This window comes from Mustelus asterias, unplaced genomic scaffold (genome assembly GCF_964213995.1).
Source record: "Mustelus asterias unplaced genomic scaffold, sMusAst1.hap1.1 HAP1_SCAFFOLD_4476, whole genome shotgun sequence".
Classification (NCBI taxonomy): domain Eukaryota; kingdom Metazoa; phylum Chordata; class Chondrichthyes; order Carcharhiniformes; family Triakidae; genus Mustelus; species Mustelus asterias.
In genome coordinates this window covers 2501-17080 of record NW_027594419.1, presented here as the reverse complement: position 1 = coordinate 17080, position 14580 = coordinate 2501, and the positions used below count along the sequence as shown (strand labels likewise).

The following is a 14580-nucleotide window of genomic DNA, read 5'->3' as shown; positions in this document are numbered from 1 at the left end:
GTACAGATATCTCCCTGAGAGAGAGAGGGGACTGAGAGACACCAGTCAGTGTACAGATATCTCCCTGAGAGAGAGAGAGAGAGGGCGGAGAGACACCAGTCAGTGTGCAGATATCTCCCTGAGAGACACCAGTCAGTGTACAGATATCTCCCTGAGAGAGAGAGAGGGGACTGAGAGACACCCGTCAGTGTACAGATATCTCCCTGAGAGAGAGAGGGGACTGAGAGACACCCGTCAGTGTACAGATATCTCCCTGAGAGACACCAGTCAGTGTACAGATATCTCCCTGAGAGAGAGAGAGAGGGGACTGAGAGACACCAGTCAGTGTACTGATATCTCCCTGAGAGAGAGAGGGGGGACTGAGAGACACCAGTCAGTGTACAGATATCTCCCTGAGAGAGAGGGGGGACTGAGACACACCAGTCAGTGTACAGATATCTCCCTGAGCCCCAGAACGTCGGCCATGTTTGCCTGTTGTGCTGAATTCTTTCCCCTTGGTAGGGAGGACGATGTATTTTGCGTCTCTATGGCTACACGGTGGAGCAGGCCGATGGAATGTGCTTCCCGGGAGGACGTGCAGGAACCGGATCACGGTGACGGTCGAGGTGGCCATGCTTCAGATGGAGCTGGATAAACTGCAGAAGGTGGGGGCCTGAGTGGTGGCCATTTTGAATCAAAATGGAGGATGGTTGGCCAGATTGGCAGTTGTGGCAGCAAGCAGAGGTGTTTCCATTAGACGCAGGGGCAGATTTGGGCCACTCGGCCCATCGAGTCTGCTCCGCCATTCAATCACGGCTGATATTTTTCTCATCCCCATTCTCCTGCCTTTTCCCCATAACCCCTGATCCCCTTATTGATCAAGAACCTATCTATCTCTGTCTTAAAGACACTCAATGACCCGGCCTCCACAGCCGTCTGCGGCAAAGAGTTCCACACATTCCCCACTCTCTGGCTGGAGAAATTCCTCCTCATCTCTGTTTTAAAGGACCGTCCCTTTAGTCTGAGGTTGTGCCCTCTGGTTCTAGTTTTTCCCACTCGTGGAAACATCCTCTCCACGTCCACTCTATCCAGGCCTCGCAGTATCCTGTAAGTTTCAATAAGATCCCCCCTCATCCTTCTAAACTCCAACGAGTACAGACTCAGAGTCCTCAACCCGTTCCTCATCCGACAAGCTCTTCATTCCAGGGATCATTCTTGTGAACTTCCTCTGGACCCTTTCCAAGGCCAGCACATCCTTCCTTAGATACGGGGCCCAAAACTGCTCACAACACTCCAAATGGAGGCTGACCAGAGCCTTATGCAGTCTCAGAAGTCCATCCCTGCTCTTGTATTCTAGCCCTCTCGACAAGAATGCTCACATTGCATTTGCCTTCCTAACCGCCGACTGAACCTGCACGTTAACCTTAAGAGAATCTTGAACAAGGGCTCCCAAATCCCTTTGATTTTCTCGTCCAGAAGTGGAGAGCGAAATGGATGATACTTCCACCTGATTCCTGCTCCTATGTGGACGAGCGCTGGTCCTTAAAGGCCAGAGTGTATATCCTGAACTGGAGCCGATATGTGCTGGCCCCCAAACCCAAACCTCGGTTCTTCAGTCAAGGGTGTTTCGAAGGGGATTCTTCCAAAACCTTGCACTGTGTAGACCCCGTCCCACTCTCGAAAACCACCTCCTCCTTCGCCCCGCCTTCCCTGGGTTCGATTCCCGGCTCAGGTCACTGTCTGTGCGGAGTCTCCCCGTGTCTGCGTGGGTTTCCTCCGGGTGCTCCGGTTTCCTCCCACAGTCCGAAAGACGTGCCGGTTAGGGTGCTTTGGGCCGTGCTAAATTCTCCCTCAGTGTCACCCGAACAGGCGCCGGAGTGTGGGCGACTAGCGGATTCTCACAGTAACTTCATTGCAGTGTTCATTTATTCAAGAGTGTCTCAAGGCAGCTTACACTGACTCTGTCTACACTTCCCTCGGGGAAAAGCAGCCAGCATAATTAAGGACCCCCACGCACCCCGGACATTCTCTCTTCCACCTTCTTCCGTCGGGAAAAAGATACAAAGGTCTGAGGTCACGGACCGACCGACTCGAGAACAGCTTCTTCCCTGCTGCTGTCAGACTTTTGAATGGACCTACCTCGCATTAAGTTGATCTTTCTCTACACCCTAGCTATAACTGTAACACTACATTCTGCACTCTCTCCTTTCCTTCTCTATGAACGGTATGCTTTGTCTGTATAGTGCGCAAGAAACAATACTTTTCACTGTATCCCAATACATGTGACAATAATAAATCAAATCAAAGTCTTTTGGACTGTGGGAGGAAACCGGAGCACCCGGAGGAAACCCACGCAGACACGGGGAGAATGTGCAAACTCCACACAGACAGTGACCCGAGCCGGGAATCGAACCCGGGTCCCTGGCGCTGTGAGGCAGCAGTGCTAACCCACTGTGCCACCCGTAGGGGGCGGTGGATCCACTGGGGAGACGGGACGACACCGGCGCTGGCCGGAGGTCAGAATGACAGCCTGAGGCGTTTGCCTCTGTGTGACCCCGATTACCAACGGGACGGCGCGAGTGTCGCTGATGGCGGGAGACAAACCGGGCGCTGGATCCGAGCAAAGTGTGTGGGAGGGGGTCGTGTCTGTCGGGGAGTGGGGGGGGTGGTGGAGTGTGTGTGAGGGGGATGTGTGTGAGGTGGGGGGGGCGGAGGGAGAGGGGGTGTCTTGTGGGGAGGTGGAAACACTTAGCAGACACTGGCGCCACCACTGGCCGGAGGTCAGAATGACAGCCTGTACGAATTTTGCCTATTTGTATCCCTGTCATAAACAGGGCAACGCGAGTGTCGTTGATGGCGGGACGCAGGGACCATGCGAAGCCACTTGTTGACCCCTTCTCTCTCTCTCTTCCCCCCTCCTGATTGCAGGGCACGCATCCTCACCCCGAACTCTTCAGCCGATTCCTGCCACCAGACGTGGGACCCCCCCTCGCCCTGGGTGGGCAACAGGAGGAGGTAGGTGATCCGACCCCTTATCTCCCCCCATAATCCTTCGATCCCTTTAGCCCCAAGGGCGAAATCTAATTTCTTCCTGAAATCACACAACGTTTTGGCCTCAACTACTTTCTGTGGGAGTGAATTCCACACATTCACCGTCCTCTGGGTGAAGAAATTTCTCCTCACCTCAGTCCTAAAAGGTTTCCCCCTTATCCTCAAACTATGACCCCTAGTTCTGGACTCCCCCCACCATTGGGAACATTCTTTCTGAATCTACCCTGTCTGACCCTGTGAGAATTTTATACGTTCTAAACTCCAGTGAATATAATCTTAACCCACTTAGTCTCTCTTCATATGACAGACCCGCCATCCCAGGAATCAGCCGGGTAAACCTTCGCTGCGCTCCCTCTATAGCAAGGACATCCTTCCTCAGATAAGGAGACCAAAACTGCACACAATACTCCAGGTGTGGCCTCACCAACGCCCTGTACAATTGCAGCATTGACCATGCTAAATTGTCCCTTAGTGTCCAAAGATGTGCAGGTTAGGGTGGATTGGCCATGCTAAATTGTCCCTTAGTGTCCAAAGATGTGCAGGTTAGGGTGGATTGGCCGTGCTAAATTGTCCCTTAGTGTCCAAAGATGTGCAGGTTAGGGTGGATTGGCCATGCTAAATTGTCCCTTAGTGTCCAAAGATGTGCAGGTTAGGGTGGATTGGCCGTGCTAAATTGTCCCTTAGTGTCCAAAGATGTGCAGGTTAGGGTGGATTGGCCATGCTAAATTGTCCCTTAGTGTCCAAAGATGTGCAGGTTAGGGTGGATTGGCCATGCTAAATTGTCCCTTCGTGTCCAAAGATGTGCAGGTTAGGGTGGATTGGCCATGCTAAATTGTCCCTTAGTGTCCAAAGATGTGTAGGTTAGGGTGGATTGTCCGTGCTAAATTGTCCCTTAGTGTCCAAAGATGTGCAGGTTAGGGTGGATTGGCCATGCTAAATTGTCCCTTAGTGTCCAAAGATGTGCAGGTTGGGTGGATTGGCCATGCTAAATTGCCCCTTAGTGTCCAAAGATGTGTAGGTTAGGGTGGATTGGCCATGCTAAACTGTCCCTTAGTGTCCAAAGATGTGCAGGTTAGGGTGGATTGGCCATGATAAATTGTCCCTTAGTGTCCAAAGATGTGCAGGTTATGGTGGATTGGCCATGCTAAATTGCCCCTTAGTGTCCAAAGATGTGCAGGTTAGGGAGGATTGGCCATGCTAAATTGTCCCTTAGTGTCCAAAGATGTGCAGGTTAGGGTGGATTAGCCGTGCTAAATTGTCCCTTAGTGTCCAAAGATGTGCAGGTTAGGGTGGATTGGCCATGCTAAATTGTCCCTTAGTGTCCAAAGATGTGCAGGTTAGGGTAGATTGGCCATGCTAAATTGTCCCTTAGTGTCCAACGATGTGTAGGTTAGGGTGGATTGTCCGTGCTAAATTGTCCCTTAGTGTCCAAAGATGTGCAGGTTAGGGTGGATTGGCCATGCTAAATTGTCCCTTAGTGTCCAAAGATGTGCAGGTTGGGTGGATTGGCCGTGCTAAATTGCCCCTTAGTGTCCAAAGATGTGTAGGTTAGGGTGGATTGGCCATGCTAAATTGTCCCTTAGTGTCCAAAGATGTGCAGGTTAGGGTGGATTGGCCATGCTAAATTGTCCCTTAGTGTCCAAAGATGTGCAGGTTGGGTGGATTGGCCATGCTAAATTGCCCCTTGGTGTCCAAAGATGTGCAGGTTGGGTGGATTGGCCGTGCTAAATTGTCCCTTAGTGTCCAAAGATGTGCAGGTTAGGGTGGATTGGCCGTGCTAAATTGTCCCTTAGTGTCCAAAGATGTGTAGGTTAGGGTGGATTGGCCATGCTAAATTGTCCCTTAGTGTCCAAAGATGTGTAGGTTAGGGTGGATTGGCCATGCTAAATTGTCCCTTAGTGTCCAAAGATGTGTAGGTTAGGGGGATTGGCCATGCTACATTGGGTAAGATGCGTATCGAGGGATATGGGCCAAACATGGGCAATTGGGACTAGATTAGGGGTTAAAGACTGGGCAGCATGGACAAGTTGGGCTGAAGGGCCTGTTTCTCTGCTGTAAACCTTTGTGACTCTAACTCTCACTTTGCTGCCTGATCCCCTTCACCATCAATTCCCTCCCTGATCTGTCCGTCTCCACCTCAAACACCCTTAACGACCCACTGCCTCAACACAGCCCCTCTGCGGGAAACATTTCCACACCCTCACTACCCTCTGAGTGAAGAAATCCCCCCCGTCTCTCTCCAATGGGGGCCATCACCCCCCCCCACCTCCTGTTTCTGTCTCCAATGGGGGTGACCCCCCCTCCATGGAGTCATATAGAGGTTTACAGCATGGCAACAGGCCCTTCGGCCCTCCAAGCCTGTGCCGCTCCTTGGTCCAACTAGACCAATCGTTTGTATCCCTCCATTCCCAGGCTGCTCATGTGACTATCCAGGTAAGTCTTAAACGATGTCAGCGTGCCTGCCTCCACCACCCTACTTGGCAGCGCATTCCAGGCCCCCACCACCCTCTGTGTAAAAAACATCCCTCTAATATCTGAGTTATACTTCGCCCCTCTCATCGTACCCATGTAACTATCTAAACGTTTTTTAAAAGACAAAATTGTACCCGCCTCTACTACTGCCTCTGGCAGCTCGTTCCAGACACTCACCACCCTCTGTGTGAAACAATTGCCCCTCTGGACACTTTTGTATCTCTCCCCTCACCTTAAACCTGTGCCCTCTAGTTTTAGGCCCCCCTACCTTTGGGAAAAGATATTGACTATCTAGCTGATCTGTGCCCCTCATTATTTTGTAGACCTCTATAAGATCACCCCTCAGCCTCCGACGCTCCAGAGAAAAAAGTCCCAGTCTATCCAGCCTCTCCTTATAACTCAATCCATCAAGTCCCGGTAGCATCCTAGTAAATCCTTTCTGCACTCTTTCTAGTTTAATAATATCCTTTCTATAATAGGGTGACCAGAACTGGACACAGTATTCCAAGTGTGGCCTCACCAATGTCTTGTACAACTTCAACAAGACGTCCCAACTCCTGTATTCAATGTTCTGACCGATGAAACCAAGCATGCCGAATGCCTACTCTGTCTCCAATGGGGGAGCGAACCCCCCGTCTCTGTCTCCAATGGGGGTGACACCCCCAGCCCTTTACTCTGAGATTACGCCCCCTGGTGGTAGACTCTCCCACAAGGGGAAACAAGCTCTCAGCACCTCACCCTGTCGAGCCCCGCGCCCTGAGATTCCGATACATCTCAGTAAGGTCTTCTTCTCAACTCCCAATAAGTTACAGACCCAACCGACTCGACCTCTCCTCGTAAGGAACTCCCTCCGTCCTCGGGCCCGACCGAGTGAACCTTCTCTGGACTGCCTCCAATGCCCGGGGGGGTTTCTGTCCTGTAATAACTGGACCAGAACTCTTCAGAGTCTTCCAGGTCGGGCCAACTGGTCGGGTTTTCGCCAGACGTCACTCCCTGTCTTGTAGACTCCATCCCCTGTCTCCGTCAAACACTTGCGGCCCATTCCCAGAGGATGTGACGCTGTTTTCACAATGAGTTCCTTCGCAAGTCTCAAGTTGGTGTTTTCCTTGCGATGTTACTTGGTGAGCTGATGGCGAGGAACAAGGAGATTTGTCTGTGCGAGTGAGGGGATAGTGAATTAACTGCCTGTCTGACTCTCTCTGTCTCCCCCCCTCTCTCTCTATCTGCCCTCTCTCTCTCTATCTGCCCCCTCTCTCTCGATCTGCCCCCTCTCTCTCTATCTGCCCCCTCTCTCTCTATCTCCCCCCCATCTCTCTGTCTCCCCCCCCCTCTCTCTGTCTCCCCCCCTCTCTCTGTCTCCCCCCCTCTCTCTGTCTCCCCCTCTCTCTGTCTCCCCCTCTCTCTGCGTCCCCCTCTCTCTGTCTCCCCCCCTCTCTCTGTCTCCCCCCCTCTCTCTGTCTCCCCCTCTCTCTCTGTCTCCCCCCCTCTCTCTGTCTCCCCCCCCTCTCTCTGTCTCCCCCCCTCTCTGTCTCCCCCCCTCTATCTGTCTCCCCCCCTCTCTCTGTCTCCCCCCCTCTCTCTGTCTCCCCCCCTCTCTCTGTCTCCCCCCCTCTCTCTGTCTCCCCCCCTCTCTCTGTCTCCCCCCCTCTCTCTGTCTCCCCCCCTCTCTCTGTCTCCCCCCCTCTCTCTGTCTCCCCCCCTCTCTCTGTCTCCCCCCCTCTCTCTGTCTCCCCCCCTCTCTCTGTCTCCCCCCCTCTCTCTGTCTCCCCCCCTCTCTCTGTCTCCCCCCCTCTCTCTGTCTCCCCCCCCTCTCTCTGTCTCCCCCCCCTCTCTGTCTCCCCCCCCCCTCTCTGTCTCCCCCCCCCTCTCTGTCTCCCCCCCCTCTCTCTGTCTCCCCCCCCTCTCTCTGTCTCTCCCCCCTCTCTCTGTCTCCCCCCCCTCTCTCTGTCTCCCCCCCCCTCTCTCTGTCTCCCCCCTCTCTCTGTCTCCCCCCCCTCTCTCTGTCTCCCCCCCCCCTCTCTCTGTCTCCCCCCCCTCTCTCTGTCTCCCCCCCCTCTCTCTGTCTCCCCCCCTCTCTCTGTCTCCCCCCCCTCTCTCTGTCTCCCCCCCCTCTCTCTGTCTCCCCCCCCTCTCTCTGTCTCCCCCCCCTCTCTCTGTCTCCCCCCCCTCTCTCTGTCTCCCCCCCCTCTCTCTGTCTCCCCCCCCTCTCTCTGTCTCCCCCCCTCTCTGTCTCCCCCCCCTCTCTGTCTCCCCCCCCTCTCTCTGTCTCCCCCCCCTCTCTCTGTCTCCCCCCCCCTCTCTGTCTCCCCCCCTCTCTCTGTCTCCCCCCCCTCTCTCTGTCTCCCCCCCCTCTCTCTGTCTCCCCCCCCCTCTCTCTGTCTCCCCCCCTCTCTCTGTCTCCCCCCCCTCTCTCTGTCTCCCCCCCTCTCTCTGTCTCCCCCCCCTCTCTCTGTCTCCCCCCCTCTCTCTGTCTCCCCCCCCTCTCTCTGTCTCCCCCCCTCTCTCTGTCTCCCCCCCCTCTCTCTGTCTCCCCCCCCTCTCTCTGTCTCCCCCCCCTCTCTCTGTCTCCCCCCCCTCTCTCTGTCTCCCCCCCCTCTCTCTGTCTCCCCCCCCTCTCTCTGTCTCCCCCCCCTCTCTCTGTCTCCCCCCCTCTCTCTGTCTCCCCCCCCTCTCTCTGTCTCCCCCCCCCTCTCTCTGTCTCCCCCCCTCTCTCTGTCTCCCCCCCTCTCTCTGTCTCCCCCCTCTCTCTGTCTCCCCCCCCTCTCTCTGTCTCCCCCCCCCTCTCTCTGTCTCCCCCCCCTCTCTCTGTCTCCCCCCCTCTCTCTGTCTCCCCCCCCCTCTCTGTCTCCCCCCCCTCTCTCTGTCTCCCCCCCCTCTCTCTCTGTCTCCCCCCCCCTCTCTCTGTCTCCCCCCCTCTCTCTGTCTCCCCCCCCTCTCTCTGTCTCCCCCCCCTCTCTCTGTCTCCCCCCCCTCTCTCTGTCTCCCCCCCCTCACTCTGTCTCCCCCCCCTCTCTCTGTCTCCCCCCCTCTCTCTGTCTCCCCCCCTCTCTCTGTCTCCCCCCCCTCTCTCTGTCTCCCCCCCTCTCTCTGTCTCCCCCCCCTCTCTCTGTCTCCCCCCCCCTCTCTCTGTCTCCCCCCCCCTCTCTCTGTCTCCCCCCCTCTCTCTGTCTCCCCCCCCTCTCTCTGTCTCCCCCCCCTCTCTCTGTCTCCCCCCCCTCTCTCTGTCTCCCCCCCCTCTCTCTGTCTCCCCCCCCTCTCTCTGTCTCCCCCCCCTCTCTCTGTCTCCCCCCCCTCTCTCTGTCTCCCCCCCCTCTCTCTGTCTCCCCCCCCTCTCTCTGTCTCCCCCCCCTCTCTCTGTCTCCCCCCCCTCTCTCTGTCTCCCCCCCCTCTCTCTGTCTCCCCCCCCTCTCTCTGTCTCCCCCTCTCTCTGTCTCCCCCTCTCTCTGTCTCCCCCTCTCTCTGTCTCCCCCTCTCTCTGTCTCCCCCTCTCTCTGCCCCCCTCTCTCTCTCTCCCCCCCTCTCTCTCTCTGTCTCCCCCCCTCTCTCTGTCTCCCCCCCTCTCTCTGTCTCCCCCCCTCTCTCTGTCTCCCCCCCTCTCTCTGTCTCCCCCTCTCCCCCCGTGTCTGTCTTTCTCTCTAGACGTTGGAGCCATGTCCCCCAGCCTCAAACCCAGCCGCTGAGGAACCGTCGCAGAGTGCAGTCCTGGCGGGTAAGTGTGGACTTGCGAGAGTTCGGACTCCCATGCAGGCTTCGGGCCTGCTTTGCTCTTCCATCCTGCAGGTTTGATTGATGTATTAATCCCTGGGGATGTGTGTGTCGCTGGCCTGACCCAGTCCTAATTGCCCCCTCTAATCGCCTCGCTCAACCATTTCACACAGAGGGGCAGTGAAGAGCTGATGGCTGCTCTGTGGCTGTCTGGGGTCACGTGGGTGTCTAGACTCACGGTTAGGCCAGACCGGGTAAGGACGGACAACACGAAAATGGCAGGACTTGCAGATAGTGAGGAGCATTGTCAGAAGCTACAGAAGGATATAGATAGGCTGGAAATTTGGGCAAAGAAATGGCAGATGGAGTTAGAACCATAGAACCATAGAAAATTACAGCTCAGAAACAGGCCTTTTGGCCCTTCTTGTCTGTGCCGAACCATTTTATGCCTAGTCCCACTGACCTGCACTTGGACCATATCCCTCCACACCCCTCTCATCCATCAACCCGTCCAAGTTTTTCTTAAATGTTAAAAGTGATCCCGCATTTACCACTTTATCCGGCAGCTCATTCCGCACTCCCACCACTCTCTGCGTGAAGAAGCCGCCCCTAATATTCCCTTTAAACTTTTCTCCTTTCACCCTTAACCCATGCCCTCTGGTTTTTTTCTCCCCTAGCCTCAGCGGAAAAAGCCTGCTTGCATTCACTCTATACCCATCAAAATCTTATACACCTCTATCAAATCTCCCCTCAATCTTCTACGCTCCAGGGAATAAAGTCCCAACCTATTCAATCTCTCTCTGTAACTCAGCTTCTCAAGTCCCGGCAACATCCTTGTGAACCTTCTCTGCACTCTTTCAATCTTATTTACATCCTTCCTGTCACTAGGTGACCAAAACTGTACACAATACTCCAAATTCAGCCTCACCAATGCCTTATATAACCTTACCATAACACTCCAGCTTTTATTCTCGATACTCCGATTTATAAAGGCCAATGTACCAAAGGCACTCTTTACGACCCTATCCACCTGTGACGTCACTTTTAGGGAATTCTGTACCTGTATTCCCAGATCCCTCTGTTCAACTGCACTCTTCAGAGTCCTACCATTTACCCTGTACGTTCTACTTTGGTTTGTCCTTCCAAAGTGCAATATCTCACACTTGTCTGCGTTAAATTCCATTTGCCATTTTGTAGCCCATTTTTCTAGTTGTTCCAAATCCCTCTGCAAGCTTTGAAAACCTTCCTCACTGTCCACTACACCTCCAATCTTTGTATCATCAGCAAACTTGCTGATCCAATTTACCACATTATCATCCAGTTCAATCCTGATAAATGCGAAGTGATGCATTTTGGTAGAAATAATGTAGGGAGGAGCTATACGATTAATGGAAGAACCATAAACGGTGTAGAGACGCAGAGGGACCTGGGTGTGTAAGTCCACAGATCTTTGAAGGTGACGTCACAGGTGGAGAAGGTGGTGAAGAAGGCATATGGCATGCTTGCCTTTATAGGACGGGGCATCGAGTATAAAAGTTGGGGTCTGATGTTGCAGATGTATAGAACGTTGGTTCGGCCGCATTTGGAATACTGCGTCCAGTTCTGGTCGCCACACTACCAGAAGGACGTGGAGGCTTTGGAGAGAGCACAGAGGAGGTTTACCAGGATGTTGCCTGGTATGGAGGGGCTTGGTTATGAGGAGAGATTGGGTAAACTGGGGTTGTTCTCCCTGGAAAGACGGAGGATGAGGGGAGACTTAATAGAGGTGTATAAAATTATGAAAGGCATAGATAGGGTGAACGGTGGGAAGCTTTTCCCCGGGTCGGTGGTGACGTTCATGAGGGGTCATAGGTTCAAGGTGAAGGGGGGGAGGTTTAACACAGATATCAGAAGGACATATTTTACACAGCGGGTGGTGGGGGCCTGGAATGCGCTGCCAGGCAAGGTGGTGGAGGCGGACACACTGGGAACGTTTAAGACTTATCTAGATAGCCACATGAACGGAGTGGGAATGGAGGGATACAAAAGGATGGTCTAGTTTGGACCAGGGAGCGGCGCGGGCTTGGAGGGCCGAAGGACCTGTTCCTGTGCTGTATTGTTCTTTGTTCTTGGTGTGGCGATGATGAACCCAATCCGGTCACGCCCTGTCTTTGCTGCTCACCCTGCTGTGCTCTCTGTACCCCCCCCTCCCTCCCTCAGCCCCCCTGGACAAGTGCTGCGCCGTCTGCAGTAAGGAGGATCTGGCCGTTCGCTGTCACACCTGCGGCTGGCTTCTGTGTCGGGACTGCGACACCCTCTACCATCGCCACCCGTCCCGGGGAGGGCACCAGAGGGCACCGCTGCGGCCTGGCGAACTCGGGTCTCTGCCCAGGTACTGTACACCGCGGGGGTGGGGAGTGGTGGGGAGAGAGGGATGGTCTCGCTTGGAATGGCGGGGGGGAGGCAAGAGTGCCACAAGTAAGGCTTACATTAACACCGCAATGAAGTCACTGTGAGAATCCCCCAGTCGCCACACACTCCGGCGCCTGTTCGGATTACATAGAACATAGAAAAGCTACAGCACAAACAGGCCCTTGGGCCCACAAGTTGTGCCGGTCATGTCCCTACCTACCGAGGCTTATATATAGGCTTACCCAGAACCCTCAATCCTATTAAGTCCCATGTACTCATCCAGAAGTCTCTTAAAATACCCCATCGAGTTTGCCTCCACCACCACTGACGGCAGCCGATTCCACTCGCCCACCACCCTCTGAGTGAAAAACTCACTCCTCACATCTCCTCTGTACCTACCCCCCAGCAACTTAAACCTGTGTCCTATCGTAGCAGCCATTTCAGCCCTGGGAAAAAGCCTCCGAGAATCCACCCGATCTATACCTCTCAACATCTTATATCCCTCTATCAGGTCACCTCTCATCCTTCGTCACACTAAGGGAGAATTTAGCATGGCCAATCCACCTAACCTGCACATCTTTGGACACTAAGAGACAATTTAGCATGGCCAATCCACCCTAACCTGCACATCTTTGGACACTAAGGGGCAATTTAGCATGGCCAATCCACCCTAACCTGCACATCTTTGGACACTAAGGGACAATTTAGCATGGCCAATCCACCCTAACCTGCACATCTTTGGACACTAAGGGACAATTTAGCACGGCCAATCCCCCTAACCTGCACATCTTTGGACACTAAGGGGCAATTTAGCATGGCCAATCCACCCTAACCTGCACATCTTTGGACACGAAGGGACAATTTAGCACGGCCAATCCACCCTAACCTACACATCTTTGGACACTAAGGGGCAATTTAGCATGGCCAATCCACCCTAACCAGCACATCTTTGGACACTAAGGGACAATTTAGCATGGCCAATCCACCCTAACCTACACATCTTTGGACACTAAGGGACAATTTAGCATGGCCAATCCACCCTAACCTGCACATCTTTGGACACTAAGGGACAATTTAGCACGGCCAATCCACCTAACCTACACATCTTTGGACACTAAGGGACAATTTAGCATGGCCAATCCACCTAACCTGCACATCTTTGGACACTAAGGGACAATTTAGCATGGACAATCCACCCTAACCTGCACATCTTTGGACACTAAGGGACAATTTAGCATGGCCAATCCACCCTAACCTGCACATCTTTGGACACTAAGGGGCAATTTAGCATGGCCAATCCACCCTAACCTGCACATCTTTGGACACTAAGGGGCAATTTGGCACGGCCAATCCTCCTAACCTACACATCTTTGGACACTAAGGGACAATTTAGCATGGCCAATCCACCCTAACCTGCACATCTTTGGACACTAAGGGGCAATTTGGCACGGCCAATCCTCCTAACCTACACATCTTTGGACACTAAGGGACAATTTAGCATGGCCAATCCACCCTAACCTGCACATCTTTGGACACTAAGGGACAATTTAGCATGGCCAATCCACCCTAACCTACACATCTTTGGACACTAAGGGACAATTTATCACGGCCAATCCACCCTAACCTGCACATCTTTGGACACTAAGGGACAATTTAGCATGGCCAATCCACCCTAACCTACACATCTTTGGACACTAAGGGGCAATTTCGCACGGCCAATCCACCCTAACCTGCACATCTTTGGACACTAAGGGGCAATTTCGCACGGCCAATCCACCCTAACCTGCACATCTTTGGACACTAAGGGGCAATTTAGCATGGCCAATCCACCCTAACCTGCACATCTTTGGACACTAAGGGGCAATTTAGCATGGCTAATCCACCCTAACCTACACATCCCGGGACACTAAGGGACAATTTAGCACGGCCAATCCACCCTAACCTAAACATCTTTGGACACTAAGGGACAATTTAGCATGGCCAATCCACCTAACCTGCACATCTTTGGACACTAAGGGACAATTTAGCGTGGCCAATCCACCCTAACCTCAGGCGAAAGGGACGATCCTTCAAATCAGAGATGAGGAGGAATTTCTCCAGCCAGAGAGTGGGGAATGTGTGGAACTCTTTGCCGCAGAAGGCTGTGGAGGCCGGGTCATTGAGTGTCTTTAAGACAGAGATAGATAGGTTCTTGATTAATAAGCGGATCAGGGGTTATGGGGAAAAGGCAGGAGAATGGGGATGAGAAAAATATCAGCCGTGATTGAATGGCGGAGCAGACTCGATGGGCCGAGTGGCCTCATTCCTTGGAGGGAGTGCAGAGAAGGTTCACCAGGTTGATACCAGAGATGAGGGGTGTTGATTATGAGGAGAGACTGAGCAGATTGGGTTTGTACTCGTTGGAGTTTAGAAGGCTGAGGTGGGATCTTATAGAGACCTATAAGATAATGAAGGGGCTGGATAGGGTGGAGGCGGAGAGATTCTTTCCACTTAGTAAGGAAGTTAAAACTAGAGGACACAGCCTCAAAATAAAGGGGGGTCGGTTTAGGACAGAGTTGAGGAGGAACTTCTTCTCCCAGAGGGTGGTGAATCTCTGGAATTCTCTGCCCACTGAAGTGGTGGAGGCTACCTCGCTGAATATGTTTAAAGCGCGGATGGATGGATTCCTGATCGGTAAGGGAATTAAGGGTTATGGGGATCAGGCGGGTAAGTGGAACTGAATCACTCCAGATCAGCCATGATCTTATTGAATGGCGGGGCAGGCTTGAGGGGCTAGATGGCCTACTCCTGCTCCTATTTCTTATGTTCTTATTCTGCTCTTAGGTCTTATGTTGGTGTTGTCGGTGAAGGCAAGCATGCCATATGCCTTCTTAATCACCTTGGCCACCTATGTTGCCACTTTTAGAGAACTGTGTTGGGGTTACGGAGATGGGGCCTGGGTGGCATTGCTGTCGGTGCAGGTTCAATGGGCCGAATGGCCTC

The 14580-nt window shown here is 53.5% G+C and overlaps 1 protein-coding gene across 1 annotated transcript in view; it reads left to right on the top strand.

Moving 5' to 3' along the window:
* Positions 1 to 483: 483 nt before the first annotated feature.
* The window catches only part of LOC144491114 (E3 ubiquitin-protein ligase RNF31-like), a gene marked incomplete at its 3' end in the record, with an annotated part of 14988 nt that continues 891 nt past the window's right edge, over positions 484 to 14580 (top strand). Inside the window, exons 1-4 of the mRNA XM_078208793.1 lie at positions 484 to 644; positions 2908 to 2994; positions 9142 to 9211; positions 11407 to 11578. Of these exons, the coding sequence (XP_078064919.1) occupies positions 510 to 644; positions 2908 to 2994; positions 9142 to 9211; positions 11407 to 11578 (464 nt within the window). The remainder of the gene's footprint in view (positions 645 to 2907; positions 2995 to 9141; positions 9212 to 11406; positions 11579 to 14580) is intronic.